This window comes from Leucoraja erinacea, unplaced genomic scaffold (genome assembly GCF_028641065.1).
Source record: "Leucoraja erinacea ecotype New England unplaced genomic scaffold, Leri_hhj_1 Leri_1642S, whole genome shotgun sequence".
In the NCBI taxonomy this organism is placed as follows: Eukaryota; Metazoa; Chordata; class Chondrichthyes; order Rajiformes; family Rajidae; genus Leucoraja; species Leucoraja erinaceus.
Window position 1 is genome coordinate 1758 of NW_026575938.1, and position 21695 is coordinate 23452.

The 21695-nt window shown below is 51.3% G+C and overlaps 1 protein-coding gene across 1 annotated transcript; it reads left to right on the forward strand.

Moving 5' to 3' along the window:
• The first annotated feature begins 10434 nt into the window (after positions 1-10434).
• LOC129716068 (NACHT, LRR and PYD domains-containing protein 14-like) lies at positions 10435-12765 on the forward strand. The gene is made up of 6 exons (XM_055665947.1): positions 10435-10506; positions 10951-11135; positions 11546-11632; positions 11788-11958; positions 12114-12281; positions 12461-12765. The coding sequence occupies exons 1-6, from the start codon at positions 10435-10437 to the stop codon at positions 12546-12548; spliced, it is 771 nt and encodes a 256-aa protein (XP_055521922.1). The 3' UTR covers positions 12549-12765.
• The last annotated feature ends 8930 nt before the right edge of the window (positions 12766-21695 follow it).

Consider the following 21695-nt stretch of genomic DNA (forward strand, 5'->3'; position numbering starts at 1 on the left):
TGCTGCACGAACACATTTATTTACGCGGCGACCCAGTCCAAGTTCAGGGAGCAGGTGAAGAGCGCGGTGAAATATCCGCTCGCCTCAGTGTTTCGGCTCATTAATAAATCCGCGCCCTGAGCCCATCCCAGTGGCGGTGAAATACACACTGGGACCACTGGTGCCATCTCCATCCGCGGTTCAGATCTGCCTCTTGAACGTGTTCCGTCTGGTATACCCATCCCCAGAATTGTTGTCCATTCTCCCACCAGTGACTGGACCGTCTGGTGTGCCCTTCCCCCATGGTCCCGTGTCGCATACCATAGTGTCTGAGAGTCATGGGGCCACGGAGTAAAATCTCCGGCCCAACTCGTCCTCTCCAATGCAATATGACCCTTCAAACCCAGTCCCACCTGCGCGTGGTTGGCCCATATCCCTCTCAACCTGCCCTATCCATTTACTGGTCTAAATGTTTCTTAAACGTTGCAATAGTAGATGCCGCTCTGACCTCGTTCGGTGGGGGGAGGGGGGCGGAGGGGGGGAGTTTAGTGGCCTATTGTGCGATACTTGTACGCTATGTCTCACTTTACTCAGAGAGGAACAGACACAAAATGGCATGTCTATCTAACATGCCTTATCGATGTACTTTGAGAAACACTCTGATAGGCCCCACACGCACTCCCCTCCTCTCTCTCCCCCTCTATCACCCCCTCTCCACCCTCCCTCTCCCTCTCTCTCTCCCCCCACCCCCCCCCCCCCCCCCAGTCTCCTCTCCACCCCCCTCTCTCCTCTCTCTCTCTCTCTCTCCGTCCCTCTCCCCCCCTCTCCCTCCCTCTCTCTCTCTCTCTCCCTCTCTTTCTCCCTCTCTCTCTCTCTCTCCCTCTCTCTCTCTCACTCTCCTCTCTCTCTCTATCTCTCTCCCCCCCATTTCTCTCTCTCTCTCTCGCCTCTCTCTCTCTCTCTCTCTCTCTCTCCTCCTCTCTCTCTCTCTCTCTCTCTCTCTCTCTCTCTCTCTCTCTCTCTCTCTCTCTCTCTCTCTCTCTCTCTCTCTCTCTCTCTCTCTCTCTCTCTCTCTCTCTCTCTCTCTCTCTCTCTCTCTCTCTCTCTCTCTCTCTCTCTCTCTCTCTCTCTCTCTCTCTCTCTCTCTCTCCTCCTCTCTCTATCCTTCTCTCTCTCTCTCTCTCTCTCTCTCTCTCTCTTCCCCCTCACTATCTTCTATGCTCCCAAGAGGAGTCTCTCTCTCAGCCTCTCTCCACCTCTACCCCTCCCCCCTCTCCCCCACTCTCTTGAGTGCAGTTTTGGTCTCCAAACTTGAGGCAGACATTCTTGCTCGTGTGGGAGTGCAGCGTAGGTTTATATGGTTAATCCCCGGCATGACGTGACAATCATATGTTGATAGATTGGAGCGACTGGGCTTGTACACTCTGGAATTTAGAAGGATGAAATTGGATCTTATTGACGCATGTAAGATTATTAAGCGTTGGGACACACTTGAGGCAGGAAACATGTTGGTGGAGTCCAATACCAGGGTCCGCAGTTTAAGAATAAGGGGTGAGGCATTTTGAACGGAGATGAGGAAAAACGTTTGCACTCAGAACGTTCTGAATCTGTAGAATTATCTGCCTTGAAAGCATCCAGAGAACCTGTCTCCATCGCTCTCTGAGCCAGAGAAATCCACAGAATCACAACTCTCTGTGTGAACAAGTTTTTCCTCATCTCCGTGCTAAATGGCTTAGCCTTATACTTATACTGTGGCCTCTGGCTCTGGACTCCCCCAACATGTTTCCTGCCAACACACTGACGGGAATGTTGTCTGTCCACAACTCTATATATGTATAACCACTTATTTAATGTAATAACAGTATGGTGTTCAGGCATGTCCTATCTACATCTTCTGTGCAGGACCGGCCTTAGGATGTGCGGGGCCCAATTGGGAACAATTTTGGTGGACCCCAGGTTCCCAGCCAAGGTGTGTCTTCCCTGTTATTTAGTATATATTATGAAATTGTACACTATGGTGCTATGGATTATACACTGTCTGAATCTCTCCTGCTCCCGTTTGACTGTCAGTAGCTCCGCTGCCTTCCAACCTTTACCGTAGCAGCTAATTACCATTAAACTGCATTATGTGATTGGACACAATGCCCTTGGAGACAGCGGTTCATTGGACGGGAGGAGACCGAATTGTTGATTGGACGGGAATTTTCAGTCAAGCTGGTTGGTGATTGGACGCAACCCGCTTGGAGACAACGGGTGATTGGCCACCAAATACTCGGGCACAAATTGACAAATAGGAAAATAATAAAATCGCTGGTCGGTGCGAACTCAGTGGACTATCTGCGCCGTATCTCCAAACTAAACTGTATAACATGCAGGTACATTCATTTAAAATAAAATTCAATGATTATTTCACATGATTTCTCACTGTATCTGACCAATCTCTGTTTAAGATGTTTGGTCTGCCTTCGGCATTGACTCTGAACTAAAAACTTAAACCAGACTCAATTGTATCGTCACATTGGTCTCAGTAAACTCACACATCTCTGCATTCAGGACGCTGCCGTGGTTGGAATCACCGGCTCTGAGACCAGAGTAGGTAAAGCGACCTGCGATCAATACATAACATGATAGCTCTTCTCAATAAAAAAACAGTGACGTTTTTCACTCTAACCACGATTGATGTACATGACAAACAACAGTGGACCCAACACAGATCCCTGAGGCACCCCACTAGTCACCGGCCTCCAACCTGACAAACAGCAATCCACCATTACTCTCTGGCATCTCCCATTCAGCCACTGTTGAATTGATCTTGCTACTCCAACATTAATACCCAACAATTGAACCTTCTTAACCAACCTTCCATGAGGAATCTTGTCAAAGGCCTTACTGAAGTCCATATAGACAACATCCACTGCTTTAACCTCATTAATTTACCGAATCTTCTAAAAATTCAAGAAGATTAGTCAAACATGACCTTCCAGGCACAAATCCATGTTGACTGTTCCTAATCAGACCCTGTTTATCCAGATGCTTATATATATTATCTCTAAGTATCCTTTCCATTAATTTGCCCACCATTGACGTCAAACTAACAGGTCGATAATTGCTAGGTTTACTCTTAGAACCCTTTTTAAACAATGGAACAACATACAATACAATACAATACAATACAATACAATTTATTCGTCACATTGCACATAAAGTGCAAGTGAAATGAATATGTCAGCAGCGATACAATGAGAAAGAGCACACAAAACTCAATAAAAAGTTAACACAAACATCCGCCACAGCATTCATCACTTGGTGAAAGGCACAAAATTTGGCCAGTCCTCCTCCATTTCCCCCCGTGGTCGGGACCAGAGTCCAGAGTCAGTCCAGATTCGGCTCTTCCTCACCGGGGACCGCGGCTTCAGGCTGGTGTAGGCCGCAGGCCGGCCGTTGATGATTTAAAATTCGCAGCCAGAAGCACCGCAGACTGCAGGGCCGGCGGTCGAAGCTCCCCGCCCAGGGTTGATGGTAAGTCCACGCCGGGTCCGCGGTAGAAGTTGGCCGCGGGCCGGCGGTGGAAGCTTCTTCTTCTCCCGGGTCCCCAACGTGAGATCCCGGGCTGCAGACGCCGCGCCAGCTGGAACTCTGCAGACCGCGGCTTCAGGCTGCCGGCTGCCACGGACCCTCTGGCGAGTCGCCCGCTCCACGCCGAGAGTCCCCGCTGCGTCCGCCGCTGGAGCGCGGGCGCGTCTCCGGGAAAGGCCGCGCCGATCCTTGTTGTTAGGCCACGGGGGAGGCGACCTGGAAAAAGTCGCCGCTCCGTGGAGGAGGCGACCGAAGCGGTTTCCCCCTCACCCCACCCCCACCCACACCAACCCCACACAAAACACACAGAGAAACATTAAAACACATACATTAAAACATACTAAAAAAACATAAAAAGTTGAAAAACACGATGCTGCGCAGTACGCCAATCCTCCGGCACTATTCCCATTTCTAATGGCATTTGAAATATTTCTGTCATAGCCCCTGCTCTTTCTACACCAACTTCCCTCATTATCCTAGGGGATATCCTGTCAGGACCTTGTTCAGTGGAGCCCACGGATGTGTCACTGAAAGTAGTTAAGAATGCAATCTCCACACTGCTTGTCCCCGCGTTTAATGAAGTGACTTTTAAATTACTTGAAATAAAAGTTGATTTCTCTTTGTAACAAATGTCAACCGTGCTTCAGATGAAAGAGAAACCAATACACATCTTTCTCTAACCTTCCGTAAATTCAGTTGGCTTTTATTTAAAGTGGAAGATGCGAACATTGTCAGCTCCATCTGGTCTTCACCCAGTGTGACTGAGGAGTCCAGAACAAGGGGCCACAGTTTAACAATTAGGGGTCGACCATTTTGGACTGAGATGAGCAAACACCTTTTCACCCAGAGAGTTGTGAATCTGTGCAATTATCTGCCACAGAAGGCAGTGGCCAATTCACTGGATGTTTTCAAGAGAGACTTAGATTTAGCTCTTAGGGCTAACGGAATCAACGGATGTGGGGAGAAAGCAGGAACGGGGATACTGATTTTAGATGATGAACCATGACCATATAGAATGGCGGTGCTGGCTCGAAGGGCCGAATGGCCTACTCCTGCACCAATTTTCTATGTTTCTATGAATGATAGAAATGCATGCTCCATTCTTGAAGTTATCTCCTGCAGGATTTGAAATCCCCGTCAAGTCATAATGTACCAATAAAGATGCTCTATTTTATTTCCATAGATTATCTGTTTAGTTTAGTTGAGAAATACAGCGCCGAAACAGACCCTTCGGCCCAGCTAGTCCGCACCAACCCCTGCATACGAACACTATCCTGCGCACAGTTCTTCAGACTGAGAGTCAGGGGAGAGGGAAACTAGAGGTTTGGAAAGATACAGAACAAACCCAGAACAGAATTATCTGTTCTGCACATTTTCTCTCCTCTAGTTTTCCTAATAATATGGAAACCTTTGAACCATTGAAACGAAGATTGACACAAAATGCTGTGTTAACCCGCAAATACCCAGCATGCACCACTCGGGATACTACGGACGTCAGTGATGCTTACCTGACCGGTCATCGCTTGTACTCCAGAAGGCGTTGCGTGGCACCAGTACGGGTCACGGGTCATGGACTGTTGCACGGCTGTCGAGGTTACGACCCGTGACCCGTACTGTTGCCGCTCAACGCCTTCTGGAATATAAACGGTGAACGTCAGGTAATGCCCCTGTCCCACTTAGGAAACCTGACCGGAAACGTCTGGAGACTTTGAGCCCCACCCAAGGGATTCCGCGCCGTTCCTCGAGGTTTTTGTCAGTCTCCCTACCTGCTTCCACTACCTGCAACCTCCGGCAACCACCTGCAACCTCGGGGAACCGCACGGAAACCTTGGGTGGGGCGCAAAGTCTCCAGAGGTTTCCGTTCAGGTTTCCTAAGTGGTACAGGGGCTTAAGCGCTTACTATGGGCTGTTAGTGCCCCGGGCCGTCTGTCCCCGCGGCCGGTGGAGATGAGTCACCCGGTGTGGGTGTCGGAGCGTGAATCTCCCCGTGTGTGGGTCGGGATTGGGGGAGCGGGTGAATCACCCTGTGTGTGTGGGTCGGGGTCCGGGGGTCGGCGGGATGGGGGGAAATCACCCTGGTGTACAGTTCGGGGGTTGGCGGTGAATCAGCACCGTGCATCGCGTTGGGTGGATCTGGGTGGGCGGAGGGACCAGACTGTACCCAACTCTGCTGCAGCTGACGGGGACGTTGTCGGGTTTTCGCCCCCCGTGTGTCCGCTGCCCGGAAGCGCGGCCCCGCTCCACCCGGCCCCGTGTGTGTGTGTACGCAGCCGACCCACAGCCCGTCACAGTACGGCCGCACAGGGGGTGACGAGGCGGGGGGCGGCCGTGGCCGTACAGCGCTGACCCCTTGGGGAGAGTGGGGGCTGTCCCGAGGGATGCGCTCCTTCGGCCGCTTACACTGTGGAAGTCGGGTCCTGAATAGCCAGTCACCCTCCAGCCCCGGGCGGTTTTGTGTGGGAAGGTTCTACAGACGCTGGTTTTCACTGAACAATAGACACAAAATGCTGGAGTAACTCAATGGGACACGCATCAAATCTGGATAGCAGGAATCTGTGACGTTTCGGGTGGAAACCCTTCTTCAGCCAATCATAAGTACTCTCACCGACGAGAGTTCAGTTCAGTCTGAAGTGTCTCGACCCAAAACGTCACCAATTCCTTCACTCCAAAGACGCTGCTTGTCCCGCTGAGTTACTCCAGCAATTTGCGTCTGCACTCGGTGTAAACCCGCATCCGCAGTTCCTTCCAACACTATTTTAGTAAATCTTGTCTGCGCTCTCTGCCGTGGTTTCGCGCTGTCCAGTGCAGTGCCCATTACCCCAGCCATCAATACAACCTCCTTGCCTTTCTGCACTGCACCTTCAGTTACAAACCAGTGCAAATGGTTGGCATTGTTCATTTGGCATAATTGTTATAATTATCGCCATAACCCCGAGTGTATTTCCTATTGGAAAGCAAAATATAGCTGATGCGGTCGGATTGATCAGACTAAAGGTCGTTCCCAAATGTGTTTAATTTCACCCAATGAATTTGATAAAGTTTTCTCTACAACTGACCCTCTTGGCCAACCCGAAGGAAATCGTCGAGCGCATAACGCCCTGGGTTCAGCTGGAGGTCCACGGAAGTTAGAAGAATTCTGCTTACAGGGAATAAGGACCCGAGGCAGCGCAGCGCGGATACTTCCCGTCTCTCTGGGGTGCACGCTGACACTAACTCACGCCGATTCACACTTACTCATATCACTGAGCCGACTAAAGGATTCTTTAAAAACAGAAATATGTTTTCGTCTGGTTTCTCGATTCACACCCAAAGGACAACTGACCTTCAAGATGTACGGTATTGTATTTATTGTGGTAGACACATTATGATTGTTACAGCATTACAGTTGGTGTAAATATCTATGGAGCCAACTTGGATTATTACTATGTTAAATCAACCAACATTTCCAATCACACGGGGTTTTATTTTATATTCAGTAAAGGAAAATTAAAAATGGCGCTTCCTCCCGTCTCCCCCGGCCAGTGATATGATGGGCGCGGGAGCAAACGCTGACGCGGCGACGTCATGTCCATTATTGGGATTTTCAGCCTTGCGTCGGTTCGGTTATTTGGCTTTTCGAGGACCCGCCGTTTCGGTTATTTGGCTTTTAGGCCTCGCGCCGTTTCGGTTATTTGGCTTTTCGGCGACGTGCCCTGTCGGTTATTTGGCTTTTCGGCGTCGTATCCATACGTTTATTTGGCTTCCACTTCTTCGCTTCGGCATCTCGTCCTTCGACGCCACGTCCAGGTACCGTCACCAACAGAACCACCTGACAGATTATCACTCCATCAGTATTATCCCACTGTGTGCCACTCCATCAATACTACCCCACAGTTTATCCTAACGTCAGTACTACCCCAGTGTGTCACTCCATCAGAACTACCTCGCAGGTTATCACAGCATCAATTATCACTCCATCAGTACCATGCTGAGATTTGTCGCTCCGCCAGGACTAACCCACAGAGTGTATGGGAAAGAACTGCAGATGCTGGTTGAAATCGAAGGTAGCACACCGAATGCTGGAGTAACTCAGCGGGTCAGGCGGCATCGCTGGAGAGCAGGAATGGGAATTTCGGGTCGAGACCATTCTTCAGACTGATGTCAAGGAAGTGGGCGGTACAGAGATAGAATGTAGTCGGAGACAGTAAGACAGGTGGGAGAACTGGGAAGGGGCAGGGGATGGAGAGAAAGGGAAAGCAAGTGTTATTTGAAGTTAGATAAGTCCAACTTCGTATGGCTATGGGTGTAAGCTGCCCAAATAAAATACGAGGTGCTGTTCCTCCAATGTGCGCTGGGTGTCACTCTGACTATGGAGGAGGCCCAGGACAGAAAGACCAGGGTGGAAATGGGAGGGGGAGTTCAAGTGTTGAGCAACAGTTAGCCGTCGCATACAGTACATAGTCCTCCGAAATTTTAGCGACCACCATCCCACTACTGGCCACATCTTCCGATGTCCACCCCTTTCTGTGTCCCCCGCCCCGCAACTTCCTGGTCAACTCCTCCCTTTCCACCGAACTATCCCCTCCCCAGGTACTTTCCCCTGCAACCGCAGGAGATGCAGCACCTGTCCATATAACCCCCACCACATCGATTCCGTCCGAAGACCCCGGTAGTCTTTTTAGGTGAGGCAGAGGTTCACCTGCACCTCCTCCAACCTCATCTCCTGTACCCGCTGTTCCAGATGTTGACTGGTATTTGGGCGGTGTAAAGAAATGTTATCAACACACTGTGACTTTAACTCTTTATTCCATTCATACTGTGGCATTACAGAGAGCACTGGCTGTACGTGGTCTGTCACGGAAACTAGAGAGCGATATATGGGTGGGGAGGTTGTAATTATACTTGTGATATGGGGAGTGGTTAGTAGCGATGAGGTAACTATATTAAGGGTCACATGCATATGTCATCTACATCCTTCCCCTTGGAAACGACAGACAAACAAAGTAGTGACAGGGCGACCACGTCTCATGCGCTGACAATCAAATGAGTAGAAATGGTTAAACAACATCGCCATAGCGGACAGGCGGCTTGACAACACGTCCCGACCGGGTTCGCATCTCGCCATCTCCCCTCCCTGCAGGAACAAGTGGAGGCAGTACGGCGGCAGGTGCAGGCGGCTGCACTGGAACAGGTGAGCCGGGCGGCGGGACCCGCAGAGGACTGCGGGCGGGCAGGTGCGCGAGCGTGAACCGGAGGAGGAGCGGACGGATAGAGCTGTGAGGGTAGAGACCGTGGCATGCGAAGAGCGATGGGCCGAGCATCGCCTGGAGGCTGAACTTTCAGCGGGGAGCAAAAGGATCTGCTGGTGGTGGTCGCGGCTCGTTGACAAGCCGCAGATGTTGGCGGGACCGGCGGTAGATAGTTCCTGCATGGTCGACGATATAGGACCGAGGCGACCCAGCAGTGGCGACTACGGTAGCGAGCCGGGAGTGACCGGTGGGGGTCTGCATGCGGACAACTTGACCGGGGAAAAGGCGCGGCAGGAGGCGGCAGGACTTGTCATGGGAGCGTTTCTGAACATCGCGCTTAAAGGCGATGCGCTCCTGAACAGCAGCGGGCTTGAGGACAGAGGGGACGAGTGAGCGCTGGGCCACCGGGGTCGGAGGTCTGGTAGTGCGAGACATGAGCCGCTGAGCAGGGGAACCCATGGCAGGGTCACGGGATATGTTGCGAAGGTTAAGGAGCGCTAGAAAGAAATCAGAGTTAGACAAACGACATTGTTCCAGTAAGTTCTTTGCACTGCGAACGGCGCGCTCGGCCAGACCGTTGCTTTGCGGGTACTCAGGGCTGCTGGTGTAGTGGCAGAAGTTCCAGCTGGTAGCGAAAGCCCGAAATTGGAGCTCGTGAATTGGCTGCCGCTGTCCGACTGCAGGCTGGCCGGGGTGCCAAAGGTAGAGAAATGGCGACGCAGCTTTTCGACAACGGCCGAAGTGGTGAGGGAATGCAGCTGATCAACCTCGACCCAGTTGGAGTAGGCGTCAACTAGTACCAGGAAGTGTTTGCCTCGCCACTCGAATATGTCAGTGGCAACCGCCATCCAGGGCACTTCCGGTGCAGCCTGCTGCAGAAGCGGCTGTCGTTGCTGGTGGGGGGGGGGGGGGGGGGGGGGGGGGGCAGACTGTTGCAGGTGGAACACGAGGAGACCCTCTCCCGGATATATTCAGTCATACCAGGCCAGTAGAACTGGCTCTGGGTATTAGACAGGGTGGCTTCGGCCCCAGGATGACCGTTATGAGCGGACTGAAAATAGTGGTCGTGCAGAGCAGCAGGCACTGCTACCTTGTGTCCTTTCACAACCACGCCGTTGTGGAGTACGAGCTCATCACGGACCAGGAAGTAGGGCACGGCGCCAGCCAGGCAGAGCGGAACGACGGTCGGGGCAGCCCTGCTGGATGATGGCAGCAAGCTGTTCCAGGGCAGGATCATCGGCAGTGTGCTTGACCAGGGACTTCATCTGCTGTGAAGGGACAATATTCACATTGAGCACCATCAGGTCAGACATTTCATAGGGGTGGCGATCGGTGCATGTTAGCGGGGCGCGGGATAGCGTGTCGGCCACGAACATGTCTTTGCCTTTCCGGACAACGACTTTGAAAGTGAAACGCTGGAACTGCAGCATCATGAGCTGCAGGCGGGATGAGGCAACATGGATCGACTTGTTGAGGATGGTGACAAGCGGCTGGTGATCTGTTTCAATGGTGAATGTGTTGCAGAGTATATAGTCCTCGAACTTGGAGCAGCAAACACCACGGCCAGTAGCTCCTTCTCGATCTGTGCGTAGTGCTGTTCAGCAGGGGTCATGGTACGGGACGCGTACGAGACTGGCAGTTGCAGGCCGTCATGGAGCTGCAGGCAAGCGGCACCGAGCCCGAACTGAGAGGCGTCGCAGATGATAATAATGGGACGTTGCAGGTCAAAAAAATGTAAGTGTGGGGGTACTGATCAGCTTGGACTTAAGGATGTCGAAAGCTTTTTGGTGTTGAGGGAACCAAGCCTAGGCCGTGTCCTTGTTTATTAAATCCCTCAGGGGTGCACTCAGCTCGCTGAGGTCGGGGAAGAACTTCCCCAGGTAGTTTACAATGCCCAGGAAACGTTGCAGGCTGGGCACATCAGTGGGTGATGACATCTCGGAGATGGCAGTCGTTTTCTGTGAGTCTCTCCTCCTCACGGGCAGCTTGGATCCTGGAGGAGTTTCTGGGTCAATTTCATCATCAAACATTCTGCCGAGTGATTGACTGGATGAAGGAGGCGGTTAAACGCCGGGCTAGAAACACAGGAAGTGATGCTGGTAAACGGAGTCTCCTGAACACGCTGCACTACCTGTTTGAGTCTCAGAATCCTGTACTGGTTCAGTAGACACTGGGATCTGTGGAAACAATTTCATTCAGTAGACTGGGACTGACCCCGATTGACTGTGCGGTCCTGTCTCATGCCATCAGGCTCTGTGATACAATCAAACACCTCGATCTATGGAACTACCGCATTCAGTGTGAAGGTCTCCAGCGGCTGGGACCGGCTCTGCACAAGTGTCAGTGCTTGAGGTAACTGTCCGTTTGTCGCTAACACTGAACTGTAAAATTGTTCCACTATTTTGTTATTCCGTCCAGCACCCCTTCTATGGGGCTGATCCGCCGTCAATGTGCACGGGGTGGGGGGGGGCACCCCTCCTATTTTACCCTCCCTCTCCCGGGTCACCGATGGTCGACCCCTTCCCCCGGATCACACGCGCGCGTTGCCCGCCCGCCTGCCGCCGTTCTCTGCACGGGGAACATTTCCCGGTCGGTCGGTCGGGGAATGAGAATAAATGGTGAAAGTCACCAAACACCACATCCACAATAATGTGCTGAGGTGTTTCCAGAAATATCTGTTTGGGGGAAGTTATCTATCTCAGCCTCACCGGGCGGCCGGTGTTTGTATCGGTTTGTTTCTTACTCTGTCTGTTTGTGTTTAGACTGGGAGACAACGACCTGGGAGATTCCGGAGTGAAACTGGTGTCTGCGGCTCTGAGGAACCCGGACTGTAAAATACAGAGACTGGAGTAAGTCCCAGACTGTGAGAGATTGTGTTCACACTCACTGGGTGTCTGACACTGAACATTAATATGATCAGTAATTGTGTCACTGATAAACACTGGGGATTTGCACCGTCTCCTGTCTCTCTGTGTCCCTCACCCTCACTCTCTCTCATCTCCAGGCTGGACGTTGTCGGTCTCACAGATTCTGGAGCCGAGGATCTCGCCTCCGCTCTCAGTACAAACCACACGGTGACGGAGCTGTGGCTGAGTAGGAATAAACTGGGAGATTCCGGAGTGAAATTGATGTCTGCGGCTCTGAGGAGCCCGGACTGTAAAATACAGAGACTGGAGTAAGTCCCAGACTGTGAGAGATTGTGTTTACACTCACTGGGTGTCTGACACTGAACATTAATATGATCAGTAATTGTGTCACTGATAAACACTGGGGATTTGCACCGTCTCCTGTCTCTCTGTGTCCCTCACCCTCACTCTCTCTCATCTCCAGGCTGGACAGTGTCGGTCTCACAGATTCTGGAGCCGAGGATCTCGTCTCCGCTCTCATTACAAACCGCTCACTGACGGGGCTGATCCTGACATACAACTCCCTCACAGACCGATGTGTCCCCGCTCTCTGCCGCCTCATACTGAACCTCCCGAGACTGGAGCTGATCAGGTGAGTGTTTGTGTTAATGTTTAATGTGATAAAATATCAGGGGATCCATCCATCCATCCGCGGGCTTCTTTCTCCTGTGATTTTGTTCTGTAAATGTTGTTGAAATATTAACCCCAGTCCCGGTTATTGACACTGTTGTTTCATCTGTTTATTTCCTCTTTATTCCTCGACTGTTTCAGGCTGGAGGAGAATAAGTTCAGTGCGACCGGGAAGAAGGAACTGAGGTCGCTGCAGGAACGCAGACCCGGATTGAGTATGGACGTGTGAACATCTCGTGGTGTAAACGTCACCGCCCTGGGGATCGGAATATTGTTGGCCGATTCCCCGCCCTCCCCTTTAAACGGCCGCCCTCCCCTTTAAACGGCTACCCTCCCCTATAAACCCCAACGCTTCCCGGGCCGGCCGGGCAGTGACATCAGAGGCGACCCTGGCCGCTGTCACGTGACCCGGGTACGCGCTGCTGATGCTGGATAGCCGGTGCTGCCCTCCAGTGGGGGACAGGGGAATTGCAGCGGGGGGGAAGTGGGGAGGGGGGGACCTGCAGGATCCCAGATGTGACTTTCATCAGCGACCCCCGCTCTTGCCGCGAGTTGATGGTGACAACTGTATCCATTTGGCAGAGAAGATTAAACATGACTCTGGTGGATTCCAGACCAGGGCATCGGAGATGTCCTCATTATTCAGGGAACGGGGGTTCCCCTCTTCTACTATAGATGAGGCCCTAACCAGGGTATCTTCTATACCCCGTAACTCCGCTCTCTCTCCCAACCCCCCACTCATAACAAGAGCAGAGTCCCCCTTGTCCTCACCTTCCACCCCACTAGCTGTCACATACAACAGATAATCCTCCGACATTTTCGCCACCTCCAAGGGGATCCCACCACTGGCCTCATCTTCCCATCTCTCTTTCCCTGTCTGCTTTCCGCAGAGACCGCTCCCTCCGTAACTCCCTGGTCAATTCGTCCATTCCCACCCTTCCCACACCCTCCCCGGGCACTTTCCCTTGCAGCCGCAGGAGATGCTACACTTGTCGCTTTACCTCCCCCCTCGACTCCATCCAAGGACCCAAGCAGTCTTTCCAGATGCGGCAGAGGTTCACCTGCACCTCCCCCAACCTCATCTATTGCATCCACTGCTCTAGATGTCAACTGCTCTACGGGATATTCTTTGTGACTGCGCTGTAATTATAGAGAGAAGTGTAGATTGGTTACGTCTTACTAACCAATTGTTTGTTAGTGCTTGTTAGTAGAAGCTCCGCCTACTGTGAGGTTTATATTATCAGAAGTCTGCTTAAGTAATTGGCAAAGATACTAGAATGGAGCAAGATAGACCACTCCTGTAAATTCCAATGGACTGACATGTAGTACGCAACGGAGCGGAACTTCCGCCATTTTAGTAAACTCGACCCGACTGCAGTTATGCCTCTCACAGTGTAATCATCGTTGCGGGGGAACAAGTTGTGTTTACTATGTTTATGGTATCTTTGCTTGGTCACTATGTAATATTATGTTTATTGGTAATGAGTGTGAGTAGCTGCTAGTTACCGTGACACCATGCAGATGAATGCTGTGAATGAGTGGACTTTAATAAACGTGTGTTGTAACATTTACGTGTGTACGACTCGACTCATTACAAGCAGGACAGCACAAGAATGGACCCTTCGGCCCACAATATTTGTGCATGAAAACATTTCAGTATCAGCTGAAGTTACCTACTCATCCATTCCTCTCCCTACCTTGTACTCTTGCTCACATGAAATATCTCTCGTATGCTAGAACAAAGATGACATTCTCCACCGCCTCTTGAATCGCCTCTTCCAGCCTCTGGCGGTAATGATTTGTCAAATCCAGCAGCTGTGAATCATCACACCTTTCCTGGAGCTCCATCATCGAAAATATTGGAGGAGCTGTGATGAATCAAAATAATGGAATTATCAAGTGTTGTCTGTTTTCCTCCACCCATAGCTGTCACCACCCCCAGTCTGCTAAAAGGCAAACCACATGACGGAGATGAGACGCTCCGATCAGCGGGTTGCTGTCAGGCCACGTGCTGGATCTACCCGCACCCTGCACGGAGGGAGGGAGACCCGGCTGTGATCCTTGACTTGCTCTGACAATGGTCCCCAGGCTGTTGCTGTAACTTATTCCCTGCGGCATCTAAACAATGCACTAACTCACAACAATTGTCCCTCTCCCACTGTTCAATCCGACGGGTGCATTCTCCTCTTGATTCTGGATGGACACAATGTTCAATTTCAAGTGAGTTTATTGTCATGTGTCCCTGTATAGGACAATTAAATTCTTGCTTCGCTTAAGCACACCGAACATAGTAGGCATTTACTACAAAACAGATCAGTGTGTCCATATACCATAATATATATATATACACACATATGAATAAATAAACGGATAAAGTGCAAATAAGAGGAGGGGGCGAAGAAGAGGGGGTGGGGAATAGGAAGGTTAAAACCCACCCGAGAACCATGGGCGATTTTGCAATTTTACTGACGGATTTTTCACTTTTTAAACTTTTCATATAACTAATGAATAAAGATAAAAAAAAGTCAATAATCCTTACTTTTGATGAAATGCAGCGAGCAAACGCGATAATTCCCGATATTTTGGATCTTTAAATCTCCACGACAAATGTCCGCTAAGCACTTCCGCTGTTTTTGCACCTTCAGCTCCCTCTTGAATTTACCTTAGTTTCTATCTTTCTTTTGGACTGTAAATTTAGGTAGCTGTGCCTCACGGTCACCCCGACTGGCACAGTAAATTGCAGCTCAAAAACTGGCCCTTTTCGATGTTTTTAACGGGTGTGGAAGTGCGTGTTTTCCCATTCACTAACATGTACCGGAAGTATCGCATGTCCTCCAGTTGAATTTTGCGGTCACGTGGGTCAGGATCTACGCTCCAGTGACCTTTCGCGAAATCACCCTATACCATTATATACGTAAATACACACATGAATAAATAAACTGATAAAAAGTGCAAATAACAGATAATAATGGGCTATTAATGTTCAGAGGGGATCCATGTCTCTGAAAGGGGGAGGGAGACAGAGAGGGAGGGGGGAGGAGAGAAGACCCACGTCTCTGTGTCGCCGTCAATCCGTTTACTTCCTGCCGACTAATAAACGTTTTTAAACATTTATGCAATAATCTTTTCACAAATAATTATCCAAATATAAATAATTATGGAAACAATTTGGGGGGAAAAAGAAAAGCGTTGACCTTTTTAAAATGGTTCAAATGGAAATAATGAATGTAACCAAAAAATAAACAGATTTTCTACACAAACAACAACAAAAGGCGGTGTTTTTGTGGCCCAGTGTTGTGATAGTGGGTGTAGATTGGTGACTTATTGCCGTTAGTTAGTGATGAATTAACAACCTCTGTCTGTCTGTCTGTCTACTACTACACGTTGTTGTCATTCAAGATGATTTAAACTTCCCACCTGTGTTTATTCAACTCATTTCCAGTGGGAATGTGAAGGTCGTCGTGGAGACGCGAACTCCCAGTGACCGAGCGCGCGAGCGAGCGAGCGACCGTTGGTGAAGAACCTTCTGGAAACGGCGGGAAATAACGGGCGGCAACGGCTGAGGGAGCGCGAGCGGCGACAGTTGGTGGGATCTCGGCGGCCATCTTGACTACTGGCAGTCAGTCAGTCAGTCTCCCGTTGACGTCAATGGGGGTGAAGCCAGCGGCGGCCATCTTGACTACTGGCAGTCAGTCAGTCAGTCTCCCGTTGACGTCAACAGTGTGGTCTGTCCGCCCCGGGAGCGATGGTCGACAGTCGGGGGGGGTGGGCGTATGTGTGGGAGGGAGGGAGGGGGGTGAGTGAAAGAGCGACGGGCAACAGTTGGAGGCCGAGCCTGAGGTCAGGAGCGGGTTAACAGCGGCGGATGGACGGTGAGGGGGGAAGAGGGGGGGGGGGGAGGGGAGGGGAGGGGGGGGGAGGGGGGGGGGGGGGGGGGGGAGGGGGGGGGGGGGGGGGGGGGGGGGGGCGGGGGGGGGGGGGGGGGGGGGGGGGGGGGGGGGGGGGGGGGGGGGGGGGGGGGGGGGGGGGGGGGGGGGGGGGGGGGGGGGGGGAGGGGGGGGGGAGGGGGGGGGGGGAGAGGAGGGGAATAGAGGGGGGGAGGGAGCGAGGTAATACAGTTGGGGGGCCCGGGAGAGAATACAGTTGTGGGGGGCCGGGAGCGAGTGTAATACAGAAAGAGTGTAATACAGTTGGGGGGAGCGAGTGTAATACAGTTGTGGGGCCCGGGAGCGAGTGTAATACAGTTGTGGGGCCCGGGAGCGAGTGTAATACAGTTGTGGGGCCCGGGAGCGAGTGTAATACAGTTGTGGGGCCCGGGAGCGAGACGTCAAGAGCGGGGCGGAAACATAGAAACATAGAACATAGAAATTAGGTGCAGGAGTAGGCCATTCGGCCCTTCGAGCCTGCACCGCCATTCAATATGATCATGGCTGATCATCTAACTCAGAATCCCGTCCCTGCCTTCTCTCCATACCCCCTGGTCCCCTTAGCCACAAGGGCCACATCTAACTCCCTCTTAAATATAGCCAATGAACTGGCCTCAACTAACCCCTGTGGCAGAGAGTTCCAGAGATTCACCACTCTCTGTGTGAAAAAAAGTTCTTCTCATCTCGGTTTTAAAGGATTTCCCCTTTATCCTTAAGCTGTGACCCCTTGTCCTGGACTTCCCCAACATCGGGAACAATCTTCCTGCATCTAGCCTGTCCAACCCCTTAAGAATTTTCTAAGTTTCTATAAGATCCCATCTCAATCTCCTAAATTCTAGAGAGTATAAACCAAGTCTATCCAGTCTTTCTTCATAAGACAGTCCTGACATCCCAGGAATCAGTCTGGTGAACCGTCTCTGCACTCCCTCTATGGCAATAATGTCCTTCCTCAGATTTGGAGACCAAAACTGTACGCAATACTCCAGGTGTGGTCTCACCAAGACCCTGTACAACTGCAGTAGAACCTCCCTGCTCCTATACTCAAATCATTTTGCAATGAAAGCTAACATACCATTCGCTTTCTTTACTGCCTGCTGCACCTGCATGCCTACCTTCAATGACTTCATGACACCCAGGTCTCGCTGCATCTCCCCCTTTCCCAATTGGCCACCATTTAGATAATTGTCTGCTTTCCCGTTTTTGCCACCAAAATGGATAACCTCACATTTATCCACATTATACTGCATCTGCCAAACATTTGCCCACTCACCCAGCCTATCCAAGTCACCTTGCAGTCTCCTAACATCCTCCTCACAGCTAACACTGCCCCCCAGCTTAGTGTCATCCGCAAACTTGGAGATATTGCCTTCAATTCCCTCATCCAGATCATCAATATATATTGTAAATAGCTGGGGTCTCAGCACTGAGCCTTGCGTTACCCCACTAGTCACTGCCTGCCATTGTGAAAAAGACCCGTTTACTCCTACTCTTTGCTTCCTGTTTGACAGCCAGTTCTCTATCCACATCAATACTGAACCCCCAATGCCGTGTGCTTTAAGTTTGTATACTAATCTCTTATGTTAGACCTTGTCGAAAGCCATCTGGAAGGCGCAGGGTCAGACAGGAGACCAGGGCCAAGTGGACGAGGAGTTTGTGGAGTGTCTGTCTGTCTCCCTCCCTCCCTCATGGATTCCCAGAGCAGCTTGTACAGGAGCTGACCAGGGAGAAGGCAAGTCTGGTTGTTCAGTGTCGTGCAATGAACCTGCTTAGATAAAGGCAACCAGAGGTGAAGGAGCCATTAGTGACCATATAAATGGCCATTCATTTACAGGAATCAAACACTAAATTGCTTCCATTTGGCCCATAAATCCACGACAATATGATTTAAAAATCATGCTATATTGTGAATTCTTGTGTGAATGTTATTTGGACACTTAGGCTATTTAAAAATGTTAAATCTTTTCTTAAGAAATGGATAACAGTTCTGTACTCCCCCAACATGGGGAACATGTTTCCTGCATCTACCCTGTCCAATCCCTCACTAATTTTATACGATTCTATAAGATACCCGCTCATCCTTCTGAATTCCAGTGAATATAAATCCAGTCGACCCATTCTTTCAACATATGTCAGTCCCGCCATCGTCATCATTTCCTGAGCAGGTTGGCATTTTCTTTCATTCTTGATAACACAACATGAATTCCGAAGAATTCCGAAGAACACAGTCAGGTCAGGAAAAACTTGCTTTATTTGTTAGGCAAGGCACAAATGCGTTAAGACTTTCTTAAAAAAAACCCACTTTAAAATGCTTTTAAGTGTTTGGGCCAGTGGCAGCCAGCTGGTACTGTGAGCAGTCGGCTGTGTGCAGCTTGGCTCACTTTTGCATTTTCACTTGGGTACAGTATGAATGAGAAGATGCTGGTACTGTTGCTTGTCTGCTCCTCGACAGGGCCAAGGAGGGCTTGTATTAGGAACACTCCTCCATCCGTTTCCCACCACGGATGGCTGACCTGCTGAGTTCTACCGGCAATTTGGAGGGGAATGGCCAGGCGACGTGTCGGGTCTGGACCTTTCTATGGACTCATGGAGTCGGGGGGGGGACCTGGAAAAAAGAGTTGGGGTCGGGACAGACTCCAGGATTTCATTTGGATGAGGGGAGAGTCTCCTCAAATTGGAGAATTCTGTGTTCATGTCATTGGGCTGTAAGCTATGAGGTGCTGTTCCTCCATTTTGTGTGTCTCCTCACTCTGGCAATGGAGGAGGCCCAGGACAGAAAGACCAGTGTGGTAGTGGGAAGGGGAGCTAGAATGGTTGGCAACCGGGAGATTCAACAGGCCTTGGCGGACTGGGCGCAAGTGAAGGGTGAAATGCACGCCTAGTCTAGATACAAGGAACAGCAGATGCTGGTTTACAAAAAGAGACACAATCTCCTGGAGTAACTTGCACCTCTGGAGAACATGGACAGGCAACATTCTAGGTCAGGACCCTTCTTCAGACTGCTTGTTGTGGGGGGTGGAGAAAGTCAGAAAAGAGAGGTGGGAGTGGTCGCCTTAGATTGCCTTCCCTCTACAGATGCCGCCTGACCCACTGAGTTCCTCCACCGCTTTAGAGGGAATGGACCAACGACGTTTTGAGTCAGGACCCTTCTTCAGACTGATTGGAGAGGGTGGGTGGAGGAAGCTGGAAAAGAGAGTTGGGGGCTGGACAAAGCCTGGCAAGTGATAGGTGGATACAAAATGCTGGAGTAACTCAGCGGGACGGGCAGCATCACTAGAGAGAAGGAATGGGTGAAGTTTCAGGCTGAGACCCTTCTTCAGAAGTGATAGGTGGATACAGGTGAGGGAGACACAAGAAACTGCAGATGCTGGAATCTTGCATAGAGCACAATTTAATTAGATGCACAGAGTCTCTTGCCCTGAGTGGGGGAATCGAAGACCAGAGGACATGGGTTCAAGGTGAAGGGGAAAAGATTTAACAAGAATCTGAGGGGTAACTTTTCAACAGAGAGTGTGGGTGTATGGAACAAGGCCAGTAGGTCCCAACATTTAAGAAACAATTATAGACAGGCACATAGATGGGCCAAGTTTGGAGGGATATGGACCAAATGCAGGCAGGTGGGACTAGTGTAGCCGGGACATGTTGGTCGGTGTGGGCAAGTTGGGCCGAAGGTCCTGTTTCCACACTGTATCACTCTATGACTCTAATACGTAGTGCTGGAGTAACTCAGCGGGTCAGGCAGCATCTGTGGAGAACATGAATAGGTGATGTCTCACAGAGTGCTGGAGTAACTCAGCGGGTCAGACAGCATCTGTGGAGAACATGGATAGGTGAAACCCTTGCCACACTCAGCGCACCCAAAGGGTCTCTCTCCGGTATGTATCCGCTGGTGCTCCCGCCGCCCTCATGCTCTCTTGTCACAGTGGGAGCAGCCGTTCGCCGACGTGGGCCCGCCGGTGCTGCCTGCAACCCCCACGAGCTGTCAAACGACTCGCCACAGGGCGTGGGAGGCCATGGCAGAGCGCTCTCCACACACCGGGCTGGGGACGGGACTGTCGCCGGCGTGCACCCGCTGGTGGGACAGCAGCCGGGTGGAGCGGGTGAAGCCCTTGCCGCACTGGGCGCAGGACTAGGGGCGCTCGCCGGTGTGGGTGCGCTGGTGCTTCAGCAGGTTGCTGGACCTGGTGAAGCTTTTGCTGGTCGGCACGGACTCCGTGGGCCGAAAGACCTGTTGTTTCCGCGCTGCATCTCCAAACTAAACTAAACCAAAGAAGTGTGACGACCCAAAACGCCACCCATGCCTTCTCTCCACAGATGCTGCCTCACCCGCTGAGTTACTCCAGCACTTTGTGTCTATCTTCTCCACAGATGCTGCCTGACCCGCTGAGTTACTCCAGCACTTTGTCATTAGAGTGATACAGCGTTGGAAAAAGTCCCTTCGGCGCAACTCGTACCCGCACTCCTAGATCCATCAGCTGCACTCATTCCGCAAGGCTCAGAGTTGTACAGGGTCCCAGTGAGACCACACCTGCAGTACTGTGTGCTGTTTTGGCCCCCTAATTTGAGGAAGGTCATTTTTGCTATTGAGGGAGAGCAGCGTAGGTTTACAAAGTTAATTCCCGGGATGGCGGGACTGTCATATGCTGAGAGAATGGAGCGGCTGTGCTTGTACACTGGAGTTTAGAAGGATGAGGGGATCTTATTGACACATATAAGATTATTAAGGGATTGGACACGCTAGAGACAGGAAACATGTTCCTGGTGTCGGGGGAGTCCAGAACTAGGTGCCACACACACAGTTTAAGAATATGGGTAAGCCATTTAGAACGGAGATGAGGAAACACTTTTGCTCACGGAGATTTGTGAGTCTGTGGAATTCTCTGCCGCAGAGGGCGGTGGAGGCCGGTTCTCTGGATACATTCAAGAGAGAGCTAGATAGGGCTATTAAGGATAGCGGAGTCAAGGGATATGGGGAGAAGGCAGGAACGGGGTACTGATTCGGAATGATCAGCCATGATCACATTGAATGGCGGTGCTGGCTCAAAGGGGTGAATGGACTACTCCTGCACCTATTGTCTATTGGCCTAGCGCCCCGCCATTCACAGCGAAGATCCTGCCCTGCTTTAACTTCCTAAACTGCAACACCTGTGGCTCCCTGCCCCTTACCCCTGCCACCTCCTGCTCCTTACTCCCCTTTGTTCCCTCTCCCCTCCTCTCCACCACCAAACAGTGTGAACCCCCACCAGGCTCCCTACCCCCTTCCTTGACCCACTTGACCCCTTTGCCCCCCAGTTCCCTGCGCTACCCATTCATCCCCCTCGGCACCAAAACCACTCCTCCTTGAACCCCTCCCCCTCCCTTTGCTCCCTGCTTCCCCCCGCTACTCACTTCACCCCTTTTCCCAACCCCCAGCCTCTCACCCCCTCCCTCCCCCGGACTGTCTCCTCTCTCTC